This window comes from Clarias gariepinus, chromosome 3, assembly GCF_024256425.1.
Source record: "Clarias gariepinus isolate MV-2021 ecotype Netherlands chromosome 3, CGAR_prim_01v2, whole genome shotgun sequence".
In the NCBI taxonomy this organism is placed as follows: Eukaryota; Metazoa; Chordata; class Actinopteri; order Siluriformes; family Clariidae; genus Clarias; species Clarias gariepinus.
The window spans coordinates 15429236-15454730 of NC_071102.1; the positions used below are offsets into that span (position 1 = coordinate 15429236).

At 37.0% G+C, this 25495-nt stretch overlaps 1 protein-coding gene across 1 annotated transcript; it reads left to right on the top strand.

The window, feature by feature from the left end:
• Positions 1 to 3916: 3916 nt before the first annotated feature.
• Positions 3917 to 17969, top strand: slc8b1 (solute carrier family 8 member B1). The gene is made up of 14 exons (XM_053491572.1): positions 3917 to 4346; positions 4589 to 4741; positions 4938 to 4990; positions 5924 to 5981; positions 6313 to 6418; positions 6548 to 6715; positions 6837 to 6953; positions 10926 to 11056; positions 11277 to 11418; positions 12495 to 12616; positions 13049 to 13202; positions 13472 to 13552; positions 13682 to 13746; positions 15711 to 17969. The coding sequence occupies exons 1-14, from the start codon at positions 4179 to 4181 to the stop codon at positions 15897 to 15899; spliced, it is 1707 nt and encodes a 568-aa protein (XP_053347547.1). The 5' UTR covers positions 3917 to 4178; the 3' UTR covers positions 15900 to 17969.
• The last annotated feature ends 7526 nt before the right edge of the window (positions 17970 to 25495 follow it).

Below are 25495 nucleotides of genomic sequence, written 5' to 3' on the forward strand. Positions count from 1 at the left end.
AAGGGGCCAAAGATTATCACATGTTTCCTCCTAACCATGTGACGCCACATTTTCAAACTGCTCATTCCTGCACCGTTGTGGACAACATAGTAACACACTCAGAGGACAGCGTTATCCACTTTCTCTGCTTGCTTGAGCTTACAATTACAACATAATTGGCTGTAGAGCCGTGATTGATGTGAGAGTGCCTCACATAACACCCCACTGAAAGAGCTCGTACAATCATCGCTCTTTAGGTCCCCAGCTTTTGGAGACTACAGCATCACCTGGGAGTTGAACTAGTAATCTTCTGATGATAGGGCGAGCACTTTACCACTGCACCAGTTGGGGTCAATTGTAACTTTAACAACATAGCCAAAATCTCAGTGAGTTAGTAAGTTACAGTAGGTGATAACAAAGTCTAATCTTTGAGAGTTTAAATGTTACTCTCAAAATAAAAATTGTTCAGAATTAATTAAATAATTGGCTTGCATGCGCTTTATCCTAATTTGGTCAGATCTTGATGAAACTTATTTGTCCTTGTCATTCGCTCTACATTTCTTTAAAAGTGATAAAATCATTTAACTCCATAATATTTAAATTTTTATGGAAGGATCTGAATGTTGACAAGACAAAGGAGATGAGGAGACGAAGTGACCATTCTCAGCTGAACATCAACGGCTCCTCTGTGGAGATTGTCAACAGCACCAAATTCCTAGGTGTCCACTTAGAGAAGAACCTCACTTGGTCCCTTAACAACAGCTCTCTGCACAAGAAAGCCCAACAGCGTCTTTTCCTGAGAAGGCTGAGAAAGGCCCAGCTTTCACCACCGATCCTGACCACCTTCTATAGTGGGACTATCGAGAGCATCCTGAGCAGCTGAAAATTCAAAACCAAATTAACAAAACGGAAAACAAATAAACAAATTCAAAACCAAATTAACAAATCTAAAAACAAAATAACAAAAACAAAACACCAAAACTCCCCTTGTTTTGGGTTTTGTTATTTGTTTTTTAGTTTGTTTTCCACTTTGTTAATTTGGTTTTAAATTTGTTATTTTGTTTTGGTTTTTTTTTTTATTTTGTTTTCAGTTTTGTTAATTTGTTTTGCACTTCACAGCCACCATAGAAAAACTTTGTATTCCTTAGAAAAAATTGGGATGTAAATTTGTTAGGTAAAAACTGTAATAACATAGTAGTTATTCTGGTCTTTAAACAAAAGTATTGTGGAGACTTTCATTCTTTTGAGGTCTCTTTAAGGAAAGAAAATTAGAAAAACCTACTTTAAAATAGTGTCGGCTATACACACATAGCCGACACTCTTTATCAAAAAGATTAGAATTTTATGCTTTATGCTGTATTTTTTGCTCTTCTGAGACAGAAACTGTTTATTACTTATTTTTAAATACCAATTTATTTAATGTTTTCTGTCTAATATTAACAGCTAATTGTCATTTAAAATTAATTATATACCTTCATGTAACTGTAATATCATAATATTTGATGGATGATCTTGATACTTGTATGCCATATACAAACCTTTAAGTGGCAAGGCAACATTCCCTCCTTCATCCTTTTTTGTTGAATACCTCGGGTTATTAAAAGGTGAATCCCAATTCTACCCCTTACCCCTACACTTAGCCCTACCCCTCCGTTTGGCGCGTTCACGTGAAGGGGTAGGGGTGTCTCATTTCTCTTTTGGTTGGAGGGATAGGGCTAAGGGGAAGGGCCAGATAGCCCTCGAAACGAAGATTTTTCGGGACCTCACTTCAAACGAAGGGCTAACGAAATTTTCAAGATGGCCGCTCACTCGAGCAAGCAGACCCGTAAATTTAACGATTTTTTGCCATTAATAAGGATTTTTATGACAAGTTTTTATTATATATATATATTAATTTTAGTCTTGTGTTTGTGTTTATGGTGATGTTTTGTAAAAAAACGTTTGCAAAAAAACCGCTAAAGTTTGCTAGCGGATACGCCGATTGCGCAATATTACAAAAATATATTTTTATGTCATATACACTTTACTACATGCTACAAACAAATATGAAAGTTCAGTAGCACGGCAGTTTGCCGAGCTTTTGATAACGCATTGTTTGTTTTGCTTACGGCCATACTAAATGTTGCGATAAAATGAGTAAAAAGACAGGATTTATATAAGAAAATATATACACACATTTCTCTTTCTAATGTCTCCGCAAATATATTCCTTGTGCTTTTAGTGTTATTCCTGCTGTGTTTTACTTTTGTATTATTAGTTTCTTGTTGTTTTATTAGTATTATTGTTGTTGTCATTATTGTTAATCCTATTATTATCTTTTTTTATTATGTATGATTGATTCACCTGAGTAGTGGTGAGCACTGTCCAGGGTCTGGGTTCGATTCTCAGCCAAGCTTGATTCCTATTTCTGTGTGCATGAAGTTTGCATGTTCTCCCCGTTTTTGGTGGGTTTCCTCCGGGTACTCCGGTTTCCTCCCACAGTCCAAAGACATGTAGGTTAGGCTGGTGTTCCCAAATTGCCCATAGTGTGTAAATGTATCTGTGTACGTGTGTGTGCCCTGCGATGGATTGGCACCCTGTCCAGGGTGTACCCCGCTTGTGTCCTAAGTCTCCTTGGATAGGCTCCAGGCCCCCCACGACCCTGAATACAGGATAAAGCGGTACAGAAGATGAGTGAGTGAGTGAGTGCTTGACCTGATGGCTTAGTAGTTAGCACGTTAACTTTGCACCAGGTTCGATTCCTGCCTTAGGTCTGTATGCATGGAGTTTGCATGTGGTTAGAATGCAAGGAAAATGAATATTTATTGAATAATATTCAATAAATATGTGCTTGATGGGTTTCCTCCAGGCATTCCAGTTTCCTCCCACAGCCCAAGGACATGCAGAATTGGCGCTCCCAAATTGCCCTTAATGTGAATGAGCAAGTAAGTGTGTGTGCCCTGCGATGGATTGACACACACACACACACACACACACACACCACACTAACTTGTTCATTCACACACTACAGGCAAATGAGTTTGTGTACAGTACATGTGTGTGCCTATCACTTGCAGGGCACACACACAGAACGGATTGGCACCCTGTCCAGGGTACCCTGCCTTGTCCCCTAAGTCTCCTGGGATAGGCTCCAGGCCCCCTGCGACCCCGTATACGGGATAAAGCTGTATAGAAAATGAGTGAGTGAGTAAGTGAGTGATTCACCTGATGTACTGCATCCATTATTTTTTTTTATCTGAATTTAATTTTGTATTTGAGTTCCCTATCTTGCTGTGTAAATAAAATAAAATATAATAAAATAAAATAAAATAACATTGTTGCTAATAAAAGACTATAAGGAAGTAATCTTTTTCCCCCACGTCTCAAATCTTCTTCTTCAGTATGCTGTAATACCGCCACCTTCTGGTCATGATCTTCCCTTTTCCCTCTTTTAGTTTAAATATAATAATAAATTATAACAATGATTTCCTACCCTCTATCTCCATTGTCTAAAATACATTTCGAAGTGTGTGATTTTCAAATCCCTTTAGCTGTACCAAAGCCGATTCGCATGTGGAAAATGACGTCACTGCAACGATCAAATTACTACGTATACGTCAGGTCGGACGCAGCACAAGAAGTGAGGTTAATTCCGGTTCTTTTCAGTGAGTCAGTTCTTTTGGATCAGCTAACCCAAAAGAATCGGCTCCCAAACGGCTTGTTTTCCTAAACCGGGAAAAGATTCTGATAGTGCGCGCTTTTCGTTAGCAGCACTGGTCCTTCAGCTCTGCCCAAATAATTAAATTATTAACAATTCTTCCCATAGGGAAAGTATGAATATTAGAGCATAGGAAATAAAACGTGTATGAAACGGATGGTTACTGTTTAAAAGGAAGCGTTCAGCATGAGTGTAACACACTTATACTGTATATGAGAGTCGACTCATTAGAGAACGACACATCACTCATTTCCAGGCAAAAAGACACAACTTTTGTAATCTATGCCTAAAACAGCATGAGGTTTAATTCTTAGGTCTAGCTCGTGTTCGGCATAAAGCACTTGTTACCTTATTGAATTCTTCCTAAACATAGTATGAACATCTTTAGCTTGAAAAACGGGTGCAGTCTGTCCGTACTCGTTGCGATACATCCGAGTTAAGGAAGTGAATCTATTAGAAATGCTGGCCCAGCTACAGTGCTGCGGAGAGACCGCGTTCAGGAATGACAGCTGTGTGTTTGCTCGCGGCGCTGACATTAATTCTGAAATTAGAATGTGTTATATCGGAGAAATGGAGCACTGTGGCAGTAATGAGCACTCCGCTGCAGACTGATGGAGGGAATCTGAATAAAGTTACAGCGTCTGCATTGAGGAGCAGCAGTGAGGACGGGGTATGTTCGGCACGTGAGGGAACTGTGGTAGAAATACGTCATGATGAAATAATTGTTAAAAAAGAAAACATGAATAAATGTATGACTTGTTTCCCGACTGTGTGACGTGCTGTTACATGACTTTGTTGAATAAATGAAACTCGAGAATTAAGTTGTTGTTTTTTCGGGATGGGGGGGCTCTAACTTGTGGCCCAGGTTTGTTCAATTTTACGCTGCCAAGTCTTAAATGTTTATTTAAATAGTGTGACAAGGTGATGACGCTGCCGGCCGACCAGCGCTGTGACTTTGTGCTGAACACCACAGACTGCTACGCCGAGGGTGGCTTCATGAATTACCCCTGGATCACTTTTTGCTTCTTTCCTCCTAACCTCTTGCCTCTTGCTATTTTCCTTTATGTAAGTACGTCCAATGTTTGATAATAACCCTTGCACACATGATTTTAAAGAGTTCTACAGTTGAGTATGTGTGTTTGGACAAAGTCAAATAAACACAACACTTTCTTCTATGTAGTCCTACGGTTACACTAACAATACTTAGCTCATTAAATAATGCTCTAATGATTTGCTCTTTCTGTTTGCTTCCTCATTCCAGGTTCTCTGGCTAATGATTTTGTTCCTGATTCTTGGACTGATTGCATCAGAGTTGTTAGTTTTGTTCTCAACTTTTAGCAAGTTTTTGATGTGCATTAGAAGGGTAATCATTACTTTAAGGTTGTCAAACAAGGTGCATGAGCAGTAGAAGGAGAGTTGACATTTAAATCTCAACCTGATGATATATATATATATATATATATATATATATATATATATATATATATATATATATATATATTATAAACAGATTATTTAAAAATAAAGCCCTACTGGTGTGATCATGGTATTGCAGCTAACACATGGGATCAAACCCATGACTAGTCCTTATCTGATGAACTTTGCCCAAGTTCTCAGACTTTTTCAGATCTGAGAAAAGGCCACTTATTTTGCAGTGAATGCCTGGACATATTACCCAAACAAATGATTCTATATTTTACATTGGATTAATATTTTTAAACCCCCAAATGAGCAAATGTGATGTGTACAAAAACAGTAGCCCCGATTAGCCTTATATGAACATAGATTCTTGTCATTTGGGTTCAGTCATAGACTATATGTTGCTGGACATGTATAACACTATGCAGCCTTTTAGAACCTAAAGATAGATCATCTACCAGAGCCCTGTTTGGTGTTGCAGTAGCTCAAGTAGAAAGGGGAAATTGTGGTTTGTGAATTCCAATAACATAAATGTGCACTTTCATTGAAGAAACTTGCACTTACAAACAAAATGTTTTCTCATGCAAAGAAAACAGATTTTTTCCCCCGTTGAATAGTACTATTGGTGATTTAAAAGTGTTTCATATGTTTCTGCTTCAGTTATTAATCCAGAAAATGTGTTAAGGGTTGAGTAGGTTTAAGTGGTTAGAATGCAAGGAAAATGAATATTTATTGAATAATATTATTGCTTATTAGTAAAATATTATTTGAGTGTGCTATTTATTTATTTTATTATAATTTTTTTTATTCTTATTAATTATTTTTTAGTTTTTGCCCCAACCTCTCAGCTATCTCCTCTACTTTGAAGCTGACACATAATGTGGCTGTATCCTTTATCATGATGTACTTCACTTCTCTTTGCTTTTACAAAGAGTTTAATGAAAAAGTAGATTGAGAAAACAATATAACTTAATTATGGAGAGTATGCGACTTGATAATTTTTTTATGATTGTAAGAAGGTACGTTTGCTTTGCTTTTGCTCTTACAGAATGTTTTATAGTGGGAAAACAGGAAAATTACATTGCTGTACCTCTATTAAATGGATTTTAGAGGTCTCACTTGTATTAAAACAATATTAATAATTATTGGGCTGAAGTTGGTTAAAACAATTTTTATGTCTTTATTGCGTCCTTTTCCATAATGGTATTGATGTGCAGGGAGTAACATTTTTAGCTCTTGGTAACGGGGCTCCAGATGTGTTCAGTGCCATGGCTGCTTTCTCCCGTCCACAGACAGCTGGACTGGCTATTGGAGCTTTGTTTGGTAAGTCTTTAGGTTTTACTTTATTGTTTTGAACTTAACTTGTTATTCAAATACTCTTATTTGTCAAAAGACACTTTTAGGCTAAAGATAATGTTTGTATTAAACTAACTGTATATTTCACTCTAAAAGGGGCAGGCATCTTTGTGACTACAGTTGTTGCTGGGAGTGTTGCACTGGTGAAGCCTTTCACTGTGGCCTCTCGCCCTTTTCTGCGTGATGTCATCTTCTATATGGCTGCTGTCTTTTGGACTTTCAACATTCTTTACAAGGGACAAATTAAACTCAAAGAAGCCATTGGTTTGATCTGATTTTGTTTGTTTGTTTGTTTTCACATTTCTTCAAAGTATGTTCTAAAGGTTACATTTAATTACTATATTGACTTGTGGTACAATTTGCATCCCTCTGTCCATTTCTGCAGGATATCTGGCACTGTACTTGCTATATGTTGTGACTGTGGTGGTGAGTGCGTATATTTATAACCGCCAGTCACGCTCCATCCAGGAACCTCTACCAAACTCTACAGAGTTTAACCAAGGTGAGGAGCTCTTTTCCTGCCTTATAAATTTATAATTTTAATTTCTCAATAGTATATATACTCAGCAAAAAAAGAAACGTCTCTTTTTCAGGACTGTGTAATTCAACAATAATGTTGTAAAAATCCAAATAACTTTACAGATCTTTATTGTAAACGGTTTAAACAATGTTTTCCATGCATTTTCAATTAACCATAATCAATTAATTAACATGCACCTGTGGAATGGTCGTTAAGACCTTAACAGCTTACAGAAAGTAGGCATTTAAGGTCACAGTTCTAAAAACGCAGGACACTAAAGACACTTGTCTACTGACTGTAAAAAACACCCAAAGAAAGATGCTCAGGGTCCCTGCTCATCTGCGTGAACGTGCATTAGGCATGCTGCAGGGATGTGGCTAGAGCAATAAATTGCCATGTCGGCACTGTGAGACGCCTAAGACAGCGCTACAGGGAGACAGGAAGGACAACTGATCATCCTAGCAGTGGAAGACCACGTGTAACAACACCTGCACAGGATCGGTACATCCGAATATCACACCTGCGTGACAGGTACAGGATGGCCACAACAACTGAGTCACACCAGAAACACACAATCCCTCCATCAGTGCTCAGACTGTCCGCAATAGGCAGTCCATGAGGAGGAGATGCACTCCAGTACTTTAAGCAGCTGGTGGCCACACCAGATACTGACTGGTACTTTTGATTTTAAGCCTCCCTTCATTCAGGGACACATTGTGAAACATTTTTAGTTTATGTCTTATGGTGTTGACTCTTTTCGTTTTCATACAAATATTTACACATTAAGTTTACTGAAAGTAAAAACAGTTGAAGGTCAGAGGACTTTTTTTGCTGAGTATATATTATGGACAGCTTACCATCAAACTTGGATCTTCCCTAAACCACTACCAAAAATTTGGAAACACACAACCGTACAGAATGTCTTGGTATACTGCAGCATTAAAAGTAAACAGACAACCAGCTCTTGATTGCTCCCAAAAGGTTTGACCAATCTTCTCCATTTGAAGTTTAAACAAGAAAGGAGATATAGCACTCTATTCTATTATATGTTGTGTGGGGATGGGTGCAAAACTTAGCATACATTGGGGACAGAGAATCAAAGATATTTTTTTGCTGAATAATTGAGTGTCCACTATAGAAACCCCATTATAGTTTATGCTTTGATGTTTGAAATGATTTCAGAAATGAATTGAAATTATTTAATATGATTTTGAGTGTCGGCACGATGGCTTGGTGGTTAGCAGTTTCACCTTGCACCTCCAGGGTCCGGATTAGATTCCTATGTGTGTGCCTGTTCCCCCCTTGCTTGGTAGGTTTCTTTTGAGTACTTTGGTTTCCTTCCACTACTTTCTTTCACTACACCAATCCAAAACCAAGCAGATTAGGCTTATTGGCTATTCCAATTTGGCTGTAGCGTGTAAAGCTGCGTGTGTGTGTGTGTGTGTGTGTCCTGCCATGGATTGGCACCCCATCCTCATAACACAAAAACGGTACATTTTTTAAAGATCATTCCATTGTACTCGGTAGATCCGGCCAAACATTTCATATGAGTATGTGTCAAATTCAAGGTAAATGGCCTTCTAGTTCCCAAAGAATTTTGAGAAAACTGTCAGTTAGATTCCTCCACCAGTATCTTCTTCTCCTTTGTCTTTTGGATGTTTCCATTCAGGTGTCGCCACAGCGAATCATCTGCCTTCTTCTAACTTTATCCTCTGCATTCTTGTCTCTCACACCAACCAACTTCATGTCCTCTCTCACTGCATCCATAAATCTCCTCTTTGGTCTTCCTCTAGACGTCCAGCCTGGCAGTTCCAACGTTAGCATTCTTCTACTAATGTGCTCACAATCTCTTCTCTGAACATGTCCAAATCACTTTAATCAGGCCTCTCTGGCTTTATCTCCAAAACATCTAACATGGGTTTTCCCTGTGATGAATTCTTTCTTGATCCTATCTATCCTTGTCACTCCCAAAGAGAACCTCAACATCTTCATCTTTGCTACCTCTAACTCTGCCTACTGTCTTTCCTTCAATTTCCTGTCTTTTTCTTCACTGTCTCTAAGCCATAGAGCATCGCTGGTGTAACCACTGTCTTGTGCACCTTTCCTTTTATTCTCACTGATATTCTTTGGCCACATGACATATCTCACATTGTTCTCCACCCATTCCAAACTGTGCCTGTACACGCCTCTTCACCTCCTTTCGACACTCCCTGTTGCTCTGGACCGTTGACCCTAAGTACTTAGTCCTGCACCTTCTTTACCTCTGCTCCCTGTAGCCTTACTGTTCCACTTAGTTTGCTCTCATTCACACACATGTATTCTGTCTTGCTACAGCTTACTTTCATGCGTATACTTCCACCTCTCTAGATTTTACTCCAAGCACAAAGTCATCTGCAAACATCATCTGTCATCCTGTCCATCACTATAGCAAACAAGAAGGGGTTTAGAGCCGATCCTTGATGCAGACCCACCTCCACCTTGAACTCTTCTGTCACACCTAAGCACATCTCACCACTGTCTTAGCTTTCATACATGTCCTGCACCACTCTAACATACTTCTCTGCCACTCTAGACTTCCTCAGGATTTCATTCCTCTTGGCATCCTGTCATACGCTTTCTCTAAATCTAGAAAGACACAATGCAACTCCTTACTACCTTCTCTGTACCTACCTTCTCCATCAGCATCCTCAAAGCAAATACTGCATCTGTACTCTTTCTAGGCATAAAACCATATTGCTGCTCACCAATGCTCACCTCTGCACTTAACCTAGTTTCCACTACTCTTTCCCAAAGCTTCATTGTTTGGCTTATCAGCTTTATTCCTCTGTAGTTGCCACAGCTCTGCACATTCCCCTTGTTCTTAAAGATTGGCACTTCTCCTCCATCCCTTTGGGATCCTCTCACTCTCCAAAATGTTCACATTTCTTTAACGCCCTTCTCACCTGACTCTTTCTGATTTTTGCTACTTTCTGCTCCACAACAGTTATCTCTTCTACTCTTCGTTGTCTTTTATTTTCCTCATTCATCAACTCTTCAAAGTACTCCTTCTATCTTCCCATCACCCTCATGGCACCTGTCAGTACATTTCCATCCCTATCTTTAATCACTCTAACATGCTGCACATCCTTTCCATCTCTATCTCTTTGCCTTTCCATACTGTACAGATCCACCTCTTCCTCTTTACTGTCCAACTACAAGTCCTCATATGCTCTTTGTTTGGCATTTGCCGTCTCCACCTTCACCTTACACTGCATCTCCCTGTACTCCTGTCTACTCTCTTTAGTCCTCTTAGTGTCCCACTTCTTCTTAGCTAGCCTCTTTCTCTGTATACACTCCCGGACTTCAGGTGATTACTTCAATAATAGAGGGAGAGTTTGGACATAGAATCTACCAGTGTAAAAGATGTTACAAACATGGACACCTGGTGTGATATGACTGCACATCTTCTGATCTTTCTTTAAGAGGTTTAAAAATGTTATATGAAATGAGTTTTTTTGACAACTGGATTCAACACTGTATTTTCTTTGCCATTATTGTTTTATAAACATATACATAATTTATAAATCGAAAAAACATAATATGACATCAGTGCCCAAATGCATTAATGCCCTTGTGGCTGAAAGAAAATAAATCTCCACAACTTTATTCCAAATTTTTGTGGAAAGCCTCACCAAAAAAGTGGAGGTTATTATAAAAGCTAACTCTAATGGTGTACTGATATAAATATGAAGTATTAAAAGCAAGCTGGATACAGGCAATTAATGTAAGTCAAGGATTTTTGTGCTCTCACTCAGCAGGAATACTTTTTAGCACATCTGAAGTCTGTGGGTTTGCTGATAATATTGCATAATTAATTACAGTTAGAAAGCATTACATGATACCTGGTGGGTTACTGAATGCTTGACCACATGCAAAATGCAGAAGGTTATGACTGTATGTGGGTGTGTGTTTCAGAGGAGGAGTATGAGCCTTTGATATTTACTGAGTATTCAACCAGTAGCATTTTCCTGAGGGCTATTAACCCCATAGATTCAAGGACCTGGAGGAGGATACACTGGGGTTGGAAAGTGCTCAAGATCATTCAGGTAAAAACATTCACTTGACTTTGGTTAGAAAATCTTGTGTAGGTTGCTATGTTGTTCAAATGTTGTCCAGGTCCTGTAGAACCTTCTACAAGGCCTTTTTAGAACTCCTATCACTTTTTTAAATAATCGTTTAAATTCAGGTTTGCTGTTTTAGGGGATGTCAGTTGGTACTATTTTAAATCCATAATTCAAGTGTTAAAAGTGGTCTTCACCTCTCTAGCTGCCATTTGAAGTGGTGCTGCTGCTGACAGTTCCAATTGTGGATGCTGGTAAGAAGGAACGTAATTGGAAACGACCTCTTAACTGCCTGCACCTTTTTACTGCGCCACTGGTGTGTGTACTTACCTTCAGCTCAGGGATATGTAAGTAACATAGGACTAAACACAAGTGACACTTGGGTTTTTACCTATCAGAGTAAAGTGTGAAGTACTTAACTATGAGAGGGAGGCGTGCACATTTTTTATCCCTCAGTTTAGCATTTTTAGTCATGCCTTCCTTCCTTATTGTCCTCATTGACTGAATGGAACACTAAGCCATTTAATGAGCCAATAAATACTTAACTATGCCCTTTTTTTGAAACAGCATATTCAGCATAAAATATTCTATGTACAGTGGAACCTCGGATTGCGAGTAACATGGTTTGTGAGTGTTCCGCAAGACAAGCAAGATTTTTAATAAATTTTGACTTGGAAAATGAGCAAGTTTTGGTTTACGAGTATCATGTATCACGCATGCGCTTCTTGTTTTGACGCAGAGACACCGTCACACACTCTCTCTCTTTCTTTCTCGCCTTTAGTGTATGTGAAGCAGACAGGGAGTGCTTTGCACACACACAAACACACACACACTAAAGGCGAGAAAGAGAGAGAGAGAGTAAACCGGCACAGTGTTAAATGACGCGCACACACAACGCACACACATAATGACAGAGGAGGAGAAAATAGATTTTTAATCTCTAATGAGACTTTCTTTTGCTTTACATGCGCGCACACACTCTTTATCTTTTTCTCTCGCCTTTAGTGTGTGTGTAAAGCTCTGCTTCACACACACACACACACACACACTAAAGGCAAAAGAGAAAGAGAGAGAGTGTGTGAATTGGCACAGTGTCAAATTCCGCACGCACAAGAGAGAAAAAAACACACACAGCGCCTGCACGCATAAATGGAAACACTTATCTGTCAGGATTTATTTTTACTTTATTTTAAATGTAAAGTGCAGGTTAATTTGTTTTATTGTTACTATATATTTTGTGTTGATAATTTTTATGTATTTATTTTTTGGGGCTGTGGAATGGAAATTTCTATTATTTCCTATGAAAAAAAAATTTCATTTACGATTGTTTTGGAATACGAGCCCGCTTCCGGAATAAATTATGCTCGTAATCCAAGGTTCCACTGTATTGATAAATATTTACTCCTCTGTGTATATGTTGCAGACGGTCTGTACCTCATTGAGGGAGAGTTTCCTGTGTGGATGCTCACAGGACTTGTTGGTGCCTTTCTCTCAGGCATAGTCTACTGTACTACCAATAATGCACATCGTCCTGTTTACCACTTTGTAAGAATTAATTCCATGATTATCTTTTTCTAGTCCAACAAATACAGAGAAAAAACACAGAAAATACAATAAAGTTAATATATAATACTTATATTCAATTTAATAAGTCTAAGAAAAGTATTTTTACCTAATTTACAAACTTACAATGCTTTAATCTAGAGTCACTCTGACAATCCTGTTGTAATTTACAGTCAGCATTGTGTCAGGGGTTTTCTTTCCAAAGTTGAGGCCCAAATTAACTCTGACTAAAGCACAGCTGGGAGTTAATCTTGGAAGCGAGTCTGATAGAATATTATTCAAATGATGAAAACGCATAGTGAAGCAAATGAAAATGATTAAAAATGAAGTGAAAAGGATGAATTTAAGAAAAAAAAATTGGGTGCAATAATATTTTGGCTTATTTGTACGTTAACATGGACTTTGTTTTTGCAGCTCTTTGCATTACTGGGATTTATAGTAAGTGCTTTGTGGATCAACACAGTGGCTTCAGAAGTTGTGAATGTATTGCACCTGCTGGGCATCATCCTTCATTTAAGTAATACTGTATTGGGACTCACACTTCTTGCATGGGGAAACAGCATTGGAGGTACACAATGGTACAATGTTACATTACAACTGTAAGACTCTCCCAATTATATTAAATTCTATTTCTGTTAGCCTTTAAGTGTGGCGGTAATGTTTCTCTATTAATTCCGCTAAGTTTGTTTTATTTTAACACTGGACATCAAAAAAGTAGGTTTAATAATAAATGAACAGAAATTGAGTCGAGATCTGAAATGAGAAAGTCAGCGGTAACAGGAGACTTGTCCTGAATTTTTGTTTATACTTGAATACTTGTTTTTTTTTTTTCAACAGATTGCTTTGCTGACATCACTATAGCACGACAAGGCTACCCCCGAATGGCAATTTCTGCCTGCTTTGGAGGCATCATTTTCAGTATCCTTTTAATAAAAAGTACTTTTTCAGCTGTCACTATTATTATTTTTTAATAGGGACTTGAAACTGCCTCTGCATTCATGGACTTGTGCGCAGTCTTGAGTAGGCCTTAGCATTCTTCTACCTTAGATATGCTTTTTGGAGTTGGTCTTGGCTGTCTGTTGCAGATGTTTAAATCTCATAATTTCGTCACGGTATGTCTGATTTACTATATTTTCCACTTTTTATTGTATGTCTATTGAGAACTGTTAACATGTGATTGTCTTAAATCTTTTAATTCTCACAAACTTTTACAGTAATATTTAAATATTTTCTACACAATGTATCTACTAAAAAAACAGGTTAAAATTTTTAGCTTATTACATTAACGCTAAGCAGCAAATATACATTTTTTACAATGCATTAGTCTCAGCTAAAAACTTCTCATTGCCAAGGAGCTTATTAGTTTGCAAGACATCACATTAGTAGCAAAGGAAATTTCTACAGTTACCCACAAGGGCTTTTTCCCTTATGTGAGCTCCATATGTTTTTGACCTTATGAAACCACAACATACATCCTTTATAAGATAAATTGGCTCATCAGAAACCTGTATTTCATAGATATTTTATAACGTAACATAAAAACACTCCTTTAGCACAGTTTGGCAGTTAATGTATGTGTGAAAATGATACATCAGGGATGAAAAAATTGTGATACCCTGGTGTCAGTACATTCAGGTAGTCAGCGGACTGCATATTATCGTCACATAATGTTGCTGTGCCCAGACCTGACCAGCAAAGGCAACCCCAGATCATAACACTTTCTCCAGAGACTTTTTACAGTTTCCTTCTTACCCTGACATGCACATCACACTATTGATAGGATCAATCTCGACCCCCTATCAAGTAGTTTTCTTAGGGCAACACAGCTGATTAGTCACAATCCTGTGACTTCTCATCACATTGTATATGTAAAAATGCTGACACTTTCACTTTTAAACATAGCTGTGATTTCTTGCATCTTTAAAGGGAAGTAATCATGATGTCTTTTATCTGCTGCATTAAGGTTTTTTGTCCAGCCCCTGCATCTAAAGTCCTCAACATTGCTGGTTTCTTTGTGCTTCTTCAAAATATCTTGAAACCCCAGTCTGCTTTGAAATTGTTGCCTAGGACCTTGCTAATGCAATTTAGTTTACAAAAAATGGGACTGGAGATTTTACAGTTCAGCTACTTGTTTTAGCAATTTTGGCAGATCTATTTTGCAATGGAAATTTTCCAATAAAAACAGAGGAACTGGTAGCAGCCCAAATTAGATTAGAATAAATAAGGTTGGGGGATACTATAATATACTGTAATAAAGAATTCAACAAACATTTTGCTGAACCTTTGTTGAATCTATTTATGTTATTAATGATACTGGTTGATTTAGGAATAAAGTCATTTCCATATGATTCTTTTCTTGACTAAAGTCTGACATTTACAAAGAATTTTAACTGCTTAACTGCATAATTACATACTTACATTTGTAAACTTTAAATAATCTAATCAGTTTTATTAGGTTTAAACAAGAAAGAATTATCTTCATGTAGCAGTGACTGTGCCCTTTACACAGTAATAGCCAATTTAATTTCAGTCTCATTGCAGTTCTTTAAAATAGTAAAATGGTTAAGCTGATTAGCACCACTAACCTTATAGAACCAAATTAGAGACTGACTTTTAAGGTAGAAACTTTACTTTTGCCCCCCAGGTAGTGCCTGATAGCAACCAAGACATTTTACAGAACTTGAACATTTCCTGGCTACTGGAATCAACAACATGCATATATTCTTTACCTTTTTTTAAACATATAAACAATTCTTTTGTTTATGGATCTATTTCCTTTCATAATTATAATATTAATTTCATATGAACCATCACTAAACTTACTGAATTGGAAATTTTATGAGTTTACTAGATAAGGATAAATTAAATGTTATGAAACCCAGCTATTTTTATCTGTTGTCTTGTACAGAAAAGTATTTAATTTTTATAATCTTTACATGAATTTTCTTTGCATATAGATAAAAAAAAAATAACTCTGCGTAAGAGTAAAGTGATATGTTCATCTGAGTGTTTAATTGTATTTTTCATAATCAACTGTGGAATTAAATGTGAACAAATGTTCATTGTCTGTGCACAGCTGGAGTCAGAAGGATTGCTGTGTTGGGTGCTGGCAGCAGCATTGGGTCTCTCCCTGGTCTTCTCATTTATACTTGTTCCTCTGCAATGCTTTTACCTGAGCCGAGCCTATGGCATCTTCCTCCTTCTCTTCTATGTCACATTTCTCATCATTGCACTCCTTACAGAGTTTGGAAAGATCCACATATAAACCTAGCACATACACTGGACACACATATGCAGGTGGTTTTTTATATACAAAGTATGCAGGTTGTGTGTGTGTGTGTGTGTTTTTTTTAACACTACCCTTGCAGGAAAAACTGTATGGTGTTCTTAAAACTGTTTTGCTTTAGATAACACTTACTTGTTTGTTGTTTGCTTGTTTCCATGCATTCATTTATTCCCTTTTTAGTCTCTTATGCGACTGTCAATTAATACTATAGACACCAGTTTTTGACATGTTTACAATTGTAAAACATGAAATATTTTAATGCCAATTAAGTCTCAAAGCAGTTATTTAAAATAGTAAAATGTCAAAGAGCTAATTTACTAATAAATAAGAGGTAATTTTATATATTTAAATGTAATTAATGAAGGCATTAGCATCCAGCTCGATAAATGTTCATTAGTTTTGAAACCACCATGTTTCAGCATGCATTGAACTATCACAATATGAACAATGACTTCCATTACTGTTTGTTTATAAGTGCCAATTGTATTTGATGTTATCCCTGTCCTGTTTTTGCCACTGTATTTTATTGGTTGTCTGCCTCATGTGTCATAATTATTCATAAGTGTTTTAAGTGTTTCAAAAAGCTTTCACATTTTCTCATTAAAAAAAATGCACCACAAATGCATCATTTTCTTCACTTCATCAGAAGTGAATCTGCGTCTGTGTTAGATGGAGCAAAAACATGACTATAGGGAGGATTCCTTATAGTGCTGATTTTGCTCCGTCGGACTACAAGGACACACCTTTAACACCCCAAAATTTACTTTCTGCAAGGTGTGAGCAGAAGTGTGCAGACATGCACTGCCATGCAAGATTACAACACCCTTGGATAGCAGTTTAGGCTTTAGCTCTTTAATAAGCATCTTACTGTAACAAGCACTGTTGATTGTTAAACGTTTTTCCTGATAATGTTCCAATACTGGCCCCTGAGAATCCCAGAAAACTGCAAGCATCAATTTTCCAGCTCATTAAAAACCTTATCACCTTCCAAAGTATCAGTTTGTAGTTATCCAAACGCTTCTCTAATTCATTTATGATCTTTTATCATTTGTTTTGAAACCAGGTACACAGACCAAAAAAAAAAATCCTGTTTTTGTGCAGCTACAAATAAACTGATGTAACACGTGCACAGCTGCGCAGCAGTGACTGGGGAGACAGTAAAAGGGAATGGAAAATGATGAAAAGACAGTGGAAGCAACAGCAGTTTTAATATAACTGGAGTGTGGAGATATATATATATATATATATATATATATATATATATATATATCAGTGTCCTTATATAAAGAAAAATGTATGCTTAGATGACTGTAAATTATATTAATAATCTGAATAATAGCCAAATCAAATTCTGTGTATGTTTGCCCATTTGCCCCCCAATGGGGGTATGTAAGGTCGCTGAACTGCTAGATGTCCAGGTGTGCTCTGAAAATAATGTGGGCTTTATAGACAATTGCAAGACCTTTGAGGGCAAAGCTGGCCTGTTAGTGCGGAACGGTGTCCATCCCACTCAGGAAGGTGCTGCTCTCATTTCCTATATTATAGCACATTCTCAGAAGAGGCCTAGTTAATCGGTGACAATCCAGAGCCCAGGCCAGGGAGCAGACAGACAGGCTAAACCAACCGTCTGCTAGCTGCATAGAGTCGTCACTCAGAGATCAGATGTGCTAAAACATTAGTCACATTTAAATCTAGTCTCAAAACTCATCTGTTCAGCTATGCATATATTCAATGAGCACTGTGCTACGTCCGAACTGACTGCACTATTTACGTTTATCTAATATCTTAAACTGTTTTATTTTTATTTTAAATTATGTTTTATATTAGTTTTAATTAGTCTTTTATTTTTTTATTAAATTTTAATTAGTTTTGTTGCAAACTGTTTTTATTTTTATTTTAAATGAAATTTAAAAGTTTTTGTTAAAAAGTCTTATTGCTATTATCTTTTATTTCATTTCATGATTATTTTCTGTTCTTCTATGTAAAGCACTTTGAATTACCATTGTGTATGAAATGTGCTATACAAATAAACTTGCCTTGCCTTGATAATCTGTCTATCGTACAAAACACGGACACAAATTTAATTCATTTTAAGTTTTTTATAGTAACATAACAAGTGTAGCTACAAATTTGAAGTCAGCTCAGTCGATCCCACTAATCATCATTTAATGACTTCCAGGCCCGTACTCTGAATTTCTTAGTAAATTTGCAGATTTCCTCTCAAACCTAGTCGTTTCTGTAGACAAAGCGTTAATTGCTGGAGAATTTAATATCCATTTTGAGAATCCAGAAGACTCTGAGAACAGCATTTATCTACATACTGGACTCAGTAGGAGTACAGTAAATCAGTGTGTAGTAGGACCCACTTATAAAGCATGTCACATTTTAGATTTAATAATATTTTTGTATTAAGTATAAGAAAGTTATTTACAATTCCACTGTCTGAAGTTAGATCACTATCTTGTCGTGATTAAAGGGTGTCATAGTAATAATGTACGCACAGCGCCACGCTACAGTACTAAACATACATTCACACCAACTGCCACACAGAGTTTTATCAATAATCTCCCAAAGTTACCAACTTTGATTGGATTGCCCTTTAAAACCAGACAATGTAATTGATACAGATGTTAAACTAACCCTGTCAGAATCTAGAATACATTACTCCCCTTGAAGAAAATGAACTAATTTCACTCATCTCTTCTGCAAATTCATCAACCTGTATATTAGGTCCTGTACCAACACATTTTCTCAAACAGATAGTACCAGCAATTACAAAACCCCTGTTGACAATAATTAATTTTTCACTCAACATTGGGTATGTTCCAAAATCTTTTAAATTAGCAGTTATTAAACCGATAATTAAGAAACCTGACCTCGACCCCTGCCAGCTGTCCAATTACAGGCCGATATCAAACCTACTCTCTAAGGTTCTGGAAAAGATATTAGCGGAGCAGCTAGGCTCATATCTATATAAAAATAGCATACATGAACTGTATCAGTCAGGATTTAGGCCTCATCACAGCACAGTACACAGAGACAGCACTCGTAGTAAATGACCGCCTATTGGCCTCTGATCAGGGTTGTGTTACTATTCTTATATTACTTGACTCAGTGTAGCTGAGGAGGAGTAACAGGAGATACGAGCACATCACACCTATGTTATCTTTACCTTATTGTCTTCCTGTGGAATTGAGCATTGATTTTAACATTAGAAGCGCCGCGCCAGTGTCACCTACTTTTAACGCCATTCACCGGTCATTTGACCGCCTATTGTTTTGAATGGGAAGCTGTCACTGACACACAATGATCGCTAGATGGCGCTTTCACCGAAAGCAAATAGTTTAGCTACAAGATCAACTTGCACCTGGACAATGCGCCAAATACCACGATTATGCCTTGTTTCGTTCAGTGTTGCTAGGCAACAGACCACGCGCCTAATCGGTGATCTTCAATTTTCCGTTTAGCTCTGAGAAAAAAAGCTGCACTTTGTTTGTTTATATTTTGAATTTTTAAAACAGTACAAGAAGATAAAACTTTGGTCTGTGCAGTTATTGCTCTTCGAGAGGTTGGGCGCGCGTTGTCCCCTTTACAGCAAAAATATGTTAGTATAATATGACTGAAATAAAGCGGCTTACATTGGTGTGTGTTTTGCACATCGCCGCAAAGACAGCGCTTATTTAACACATATAAATTTGTGTTTGTTGTATTTCTGGGAAAGAGAAATCTCTTATAAATCTCTCATATTGGCGCGCGCATTCATCTGACTTTAGATCAAAACTCGGCAAAGTGAAAGAGCTCAAACGCGCGCCGCGGGTTCACGCAAACATTTTACATTAACTAAAAGGCTTGTACACAACCCCATTTCAGCCATTTACACACATGCATTGTGCTGTGGTTGGTACACACTTTCACTTTTCATCTCCCCTTTGATCAAAATGCTCCCGATATGAGCCGACACGAGCAGCTTTGTTTCAGTCAGAATATTTATCTATCATAAAGAGGGGCGACATATACTGGCTGATTAAACACTGCATTTTTTAAAAGTGAAAGTGCGTGCCATGTGAGCAGCTTTAATTAATATTAATTAAATAATTCTTTAATGCTGGACAGAAATTATTATTCTTTTAATTATTATTATCATGTTCTTTTGCTGTTTGTGTTCAGCGTTAAATAATTATTTAAAACTGAAGCGCTTCGTGTAGATTCATGTCACGAGTCATTTTATCATATAATGATTATTACGTTGATCTCGGACCACTGAGCTTCTGCAGATTCCAAAATTGACATTTTTACCATTTTTTTTTTAATTACTGGAATGGAAGAGAAAGAAAGTTTCCTCATCATAACACGCCTTGTATTGTTTTTAATGCTCGATACACAACCCATGATTTTTTAGTGCTATTTTACAAAGGGAAAATACAAATATAATACAAATATAATTTTATTTCGTTAATTAATAAATTTATTTTTAAACAAAATCTAAAATTAAACCACTGTAGAGTGATTAAAAACAGTGTAGAGTGATTAACAGAGGTGTTAAGTATCGAAGTACAAATACTTTGTTACCTTACTTAAGTATAAATTTAGGGTATTTTGGGCTTTTTACTTCTACTTCTTACATTTTCACGCAATTATCTGTACTTTTTACTCCTTACATTTTAAAAATAGCCTTGTTACTCCTATTTTATTTTAGCTTGTCATTCAAAAAACAAACCAAAAAAAAAAAAAACATCCGGATAAATCACGCCATCCGGATGGAGCAAATTTGATTGTGGTTGGATGAGGACAGGCCTGGACTGACCATAGGGCATACCGGGCAATGTCCGGTGGGCCGACGCACATTTTTGGGCCGGGCTGTCAGTCATAATTTAACATTTATGTAAAAGTTTATTAGGCAAATTTATTTATTACCGCAACGGTAGAGTATCTGAGACCTGAATCGCGGCCCATTGATTGACTGTCTTAAAGGACGCCCTGCCTCCCTCCTGGCCAGCCCTCATCTGCCCTTGACAAAATCTGCTATTTAGAGTTCGACCGGAGTTTAAGATGAGACTGTCTATAACAATGGATAAACCAGAAAAAGAGAGAAAAGAGCAAGGGGGGGTGCAGAGAAGCTGTGGAAGAAAAGATACAAAAGCCTACAAGTGGAAGCAGCAAAATGTGTGAAAATCATTTTGTGTGCAAAAATATTTTTTTACCAAGGTTATTCGCTTCCATGCAGGTTACTGTGGTTTAATGTTTGAAACAAAACAGTGAGCGCATATATCCTTTGATGTGTCATATGCCTCAGCATATTGTTTAAATAATCACGATGGGCCGCTATGGCCAAAAATGTTGTTTTTGGGTCCCAGTCCAGCCCTAGATGAGGAGTATAAACATACTATTCCGACACCCTATTGGTTGGTATGCGATCCATCGCACCTGCACATGATGTCACGTCGCACACTCCAGCAAGAGCGTTTGAATACAATAGCATTTTCGGTTGATATGGTTGTGATAAGTAGACGAAGATGTCTGTGATAGAGACTCAAGATTCGAGCGAAATGTCACAACCAAGCAACAGCGAGGAAGGTAACAGCACCAGGAAGGTAACAGGAATGATGTGTGTGTGATTGATTAATCACTTGGATTAATTCTTCATTCTGACAGCACTAATGTTTATTGTAGACAACCATACAAGGGTAATTGATACTAAGCCTGCGCTGGGTACACTAAATTTCTTGTATGTTGCCCTCACAGATTCCTGCTGCTAAGCTTGGATGTACATTTACATTCCAATAAAGGTTACCGATGACATGCCTTTGAAGTTTGACTTTTTGCACTATTAAAATACTTATAGGCAACTAGTTATCACATCTTCTTCTCCATAAAACATGTTAATGCTCAGTAGTACACATATATGGTTCTTTAATGTATTTGCATTGTACTAAAATACATTCTTTTTCAATTGCCATATACAGTACAGTATCCCAAATCACTATGGCCGTTAAAAAATACAACAAAAAAATCAACACATTTTTCTTTTTTTTTAATGAGGTGTTAGTGCAGTATATAGGCCCGTGGCACAGCCTAAGGTTTTATCCTTAATGCTTTTCCCCCGCCTCACGTTACTTTTACTTTTATACTTTAAGTAGTTTTGAAACCAGTACTTTTACACTTTTACTTGAGTAAAAAGCTTGAGTTGATACTTTTTAAACCCTAGTATCTATACTTCTACTCAAGTAATAAATGTAAATACTTTTGACACCACTGGTAAATAATAACAATACCACACGTTATGCTGTTTGTCTTTTGCTGTTTGGGTTCAGCGTTGAATGATTATTTGCAACTGAAGAGCTTCGTGCAGGTTCATGCATAACCACTGTGTGTGTGTGTATATATATATATATATATATATATATATACACACTGCATATATGGAATGAAACCTGAGATAGTTACATATACGCACTGAATGGCGCGAAGCTAGTATGCGCGACCCCTTGCGCCATCTGCTGAGGGAAATGAGAATCGCAGGTTGGAAAAAGCAGGAAACGGCATGACCAGCGTGCAGCTGTCAGCAATTTCACGTTAATAAGAGCAAAATAGATGGCTTTTACTGGTGCGATTTTAAAAATGTAAGCATGCTGGGTGATTAAGTGATCAAATGACCGGTACTCAGCGCTTATGGAAAATACTATATAGTAGTTCAAATACTACTTGACATATAAAGCATTACATGGTCTTGTGCCGCAGTATCTGAGTGAACTGCTGGTGTTTTACAATTCGCCACACCTACTTCGATCAAAGGATGCAGGCTGCTTAAAAACTACAGCTGGGGGTAAAGCTTTTTCTTACAAAGCCCCAAAGTTATGGAATAGCCTTCCAAATAGTGTTCGGGACTCAAACACAGTCTCAGTGTTTAAGTCCAGGCTAAAAACCTATTTATTTAATCAAACATTTTTATAAATAGATAAGCTTCAGGTAAACGAGCAGATCTGGGGGACTCATGGACGTGGAGTATTATGGTGAACTGGTATGTTTAGATGCTGTCCTTCCCACTCTCATTGATTACTCAGGTTTGTTGATGGTGAGATTGCTTTACATCTTAGGGTGACCTCATATCGGTCTTTCCTTCTGGCTCTCCCTTTTAATTATGCTGTTATAGTTAGTCCTGCCGGAGTCCCTGCTTGCACTCTACAATAAATATACATTCACATTATGTGACTGTGACCATACCTAACTGTTCTCTCCTCTTCTGCTCTCCCCTCTCCTGTTCTCACCCCCCCCCCCCACCTTTCCTTTCTTTCCCTCTCTCTGTCGAGCTACACAGGTCATTCCTGAGCTACCAGTGATCCAAACTCCCTCTGCCCTCTGGACCTGTCTGACCTATCCTGGTGCCCCGCTTCTCGTTGGAGATCTCATCACATGGATGCCTGCGTGTCTCTTTGGGATGCGTCTGGTGTCTGGGGATCACTTTACCATAAAGACGGTTCAGGCCTCAACTGGTGTTGACAGCTGTTTCTCTGAGGACTTGACTTTGCTGCGATTGCTCAATAGTTCAAGATTGCAATTGTCTCCAATAACTACCTGGACTCGATATTTACATCAATTAACATCAACTGTTATAGCTGAACTGCCTGCCACCTAACACAGGATAAATGCAGATCAATTCCTGCTCTGTTTCACCCAAATGAGGATGGGTTCCCTGATGGGTTCCTCTCAAGGTTTCTTTCTATTGCCATCCCAGGGATATTTTTCTTGCCACTGTCGCCCTCGGCTTGCTCATCAGGGACTATCTGACTATTTTGATTCATAAACATTCACATTCCATACAAACTTAAATAATTTTGATTGTGTAAAGCTGCTTTGCGACAATGACAATTGTTAAAAGTGCTATACAAATAAAATTGAATTGAATTGAATTAAGGCAATGTCATACAGTAATGCAATGAAGTAAAAGTACAGACATTTGTTTTAGGATGTAGTGAAGTATAAGTAAAATATCTTCTAATAAAATGCCACAGATAAAGTAAAGATAAATGAAATATACAGTACTGCAATTAATCAAATTTACTTAGTTACTTTCCAACTCTGCTCTTCACATTGCACAACATACAAACACACATGCACAAAGAAAACACATTTATTGGGGCAAAGGTCTTCCACGCATGAAAAAATATGACCTTTTTTCGTGTGCAAAATGGGAAAGGGAAAGCTTAAGGTTTAATCATGTATTTCTCGTGTAAGCAATTGCACTATACATGTCTTCAATCTTCTTTGTTTTGGTAAAACGCTATGATGATTTCTTAAATGGAAAATTTTAACATACCAAAGTATTCTAATTTGAATATTTATATACAATTCTGATAATAATATTGCATTTTGGCAATCTGCAGTGTCTTCAATAATGCAATATTTTTAAATTAAAATTATTACTTTTATTTCTAAGGAACATGTGCAAAGAACAGTGGTTTTGCCTGCATGCCATCTATGCAACATATGCACACATAATGGGACGCAGCAATTCCAATTAAACCAGAGGACTATAATAAATATCCTTCTTTTTACAAGTTGTTGCTTTCATTCTACTGTGCAGATTTTTTTATTGAGTCTGTTCTTATTTTCATCATCACATTTCTCAACTACCATTGCTGTTTTTTATTTTAATTTTTTGTTTTGTTAGCATTTTTTTTTTTTTTTTTTACTGAAAGATATTATTCTTGGAGGCTTAAAACCTCTTACGGAAATAAAATGTTACAAGCAAATTCTTATATCACAAAGATCACATTTTATCCCATTCTAATGATTGATATATTACCGGAAGGGCTGGACCTGTATCTGCATGATTCTTACATTTGTATTCTCATCACAATTGTTAGGAAATTGGACTACTGATTGGATTCCTAGAAATCTGCTATTCTAATGCAAAAAAAATAAATAAATAAGCAGTGACGTGTCATTTCTTATACTTTAGCAAACCAGGCGTTCATAGCAGATTAGATTTGACTGTAACCAAAAAAAGAAAAAACCTTTAAAAAGTCTTGATATTTAATTTTTATTTACCTGGATTTATTTACAATGGCAACTTGCCTTTTTTAACGTTTAAAAACAATACCAAAAATCAAAACAATATCAAGCACCACAGATTAGCGATTTAATAAAAATGTATTTTAATCAATGCTTGATATCACAATGACTTATCATTCATAAACAGTAAAAAACAAGCAAATAAAAATGTATTACAGCCAGCGAGCCAGTCAAATTTAATAATTCATATGCTAATCACCAAACATTCTTTAAAGCTACCTTGCAATAATGACAATTGTTGAATTATGACATTGAATTGAAGATTGTGTCACATTTTTTGTGCAAGGATCAGATAATTTTTCAGATCAGCAAAAAAAAAAAAAAAAAGGAAACTAATTTTTCTTTCTATTTATTACTTACAATTTAGAGAACACTTAAAGCAAGGAAGTTCTGCCCATTGTCTTAAACAAATACATTTAAAATGTCCAGTGATTACATTAAATAATTAAAAATATTTTTTTTTCTTCTGATAAAATTTTGTACTTGCATAACTGCCAACACGA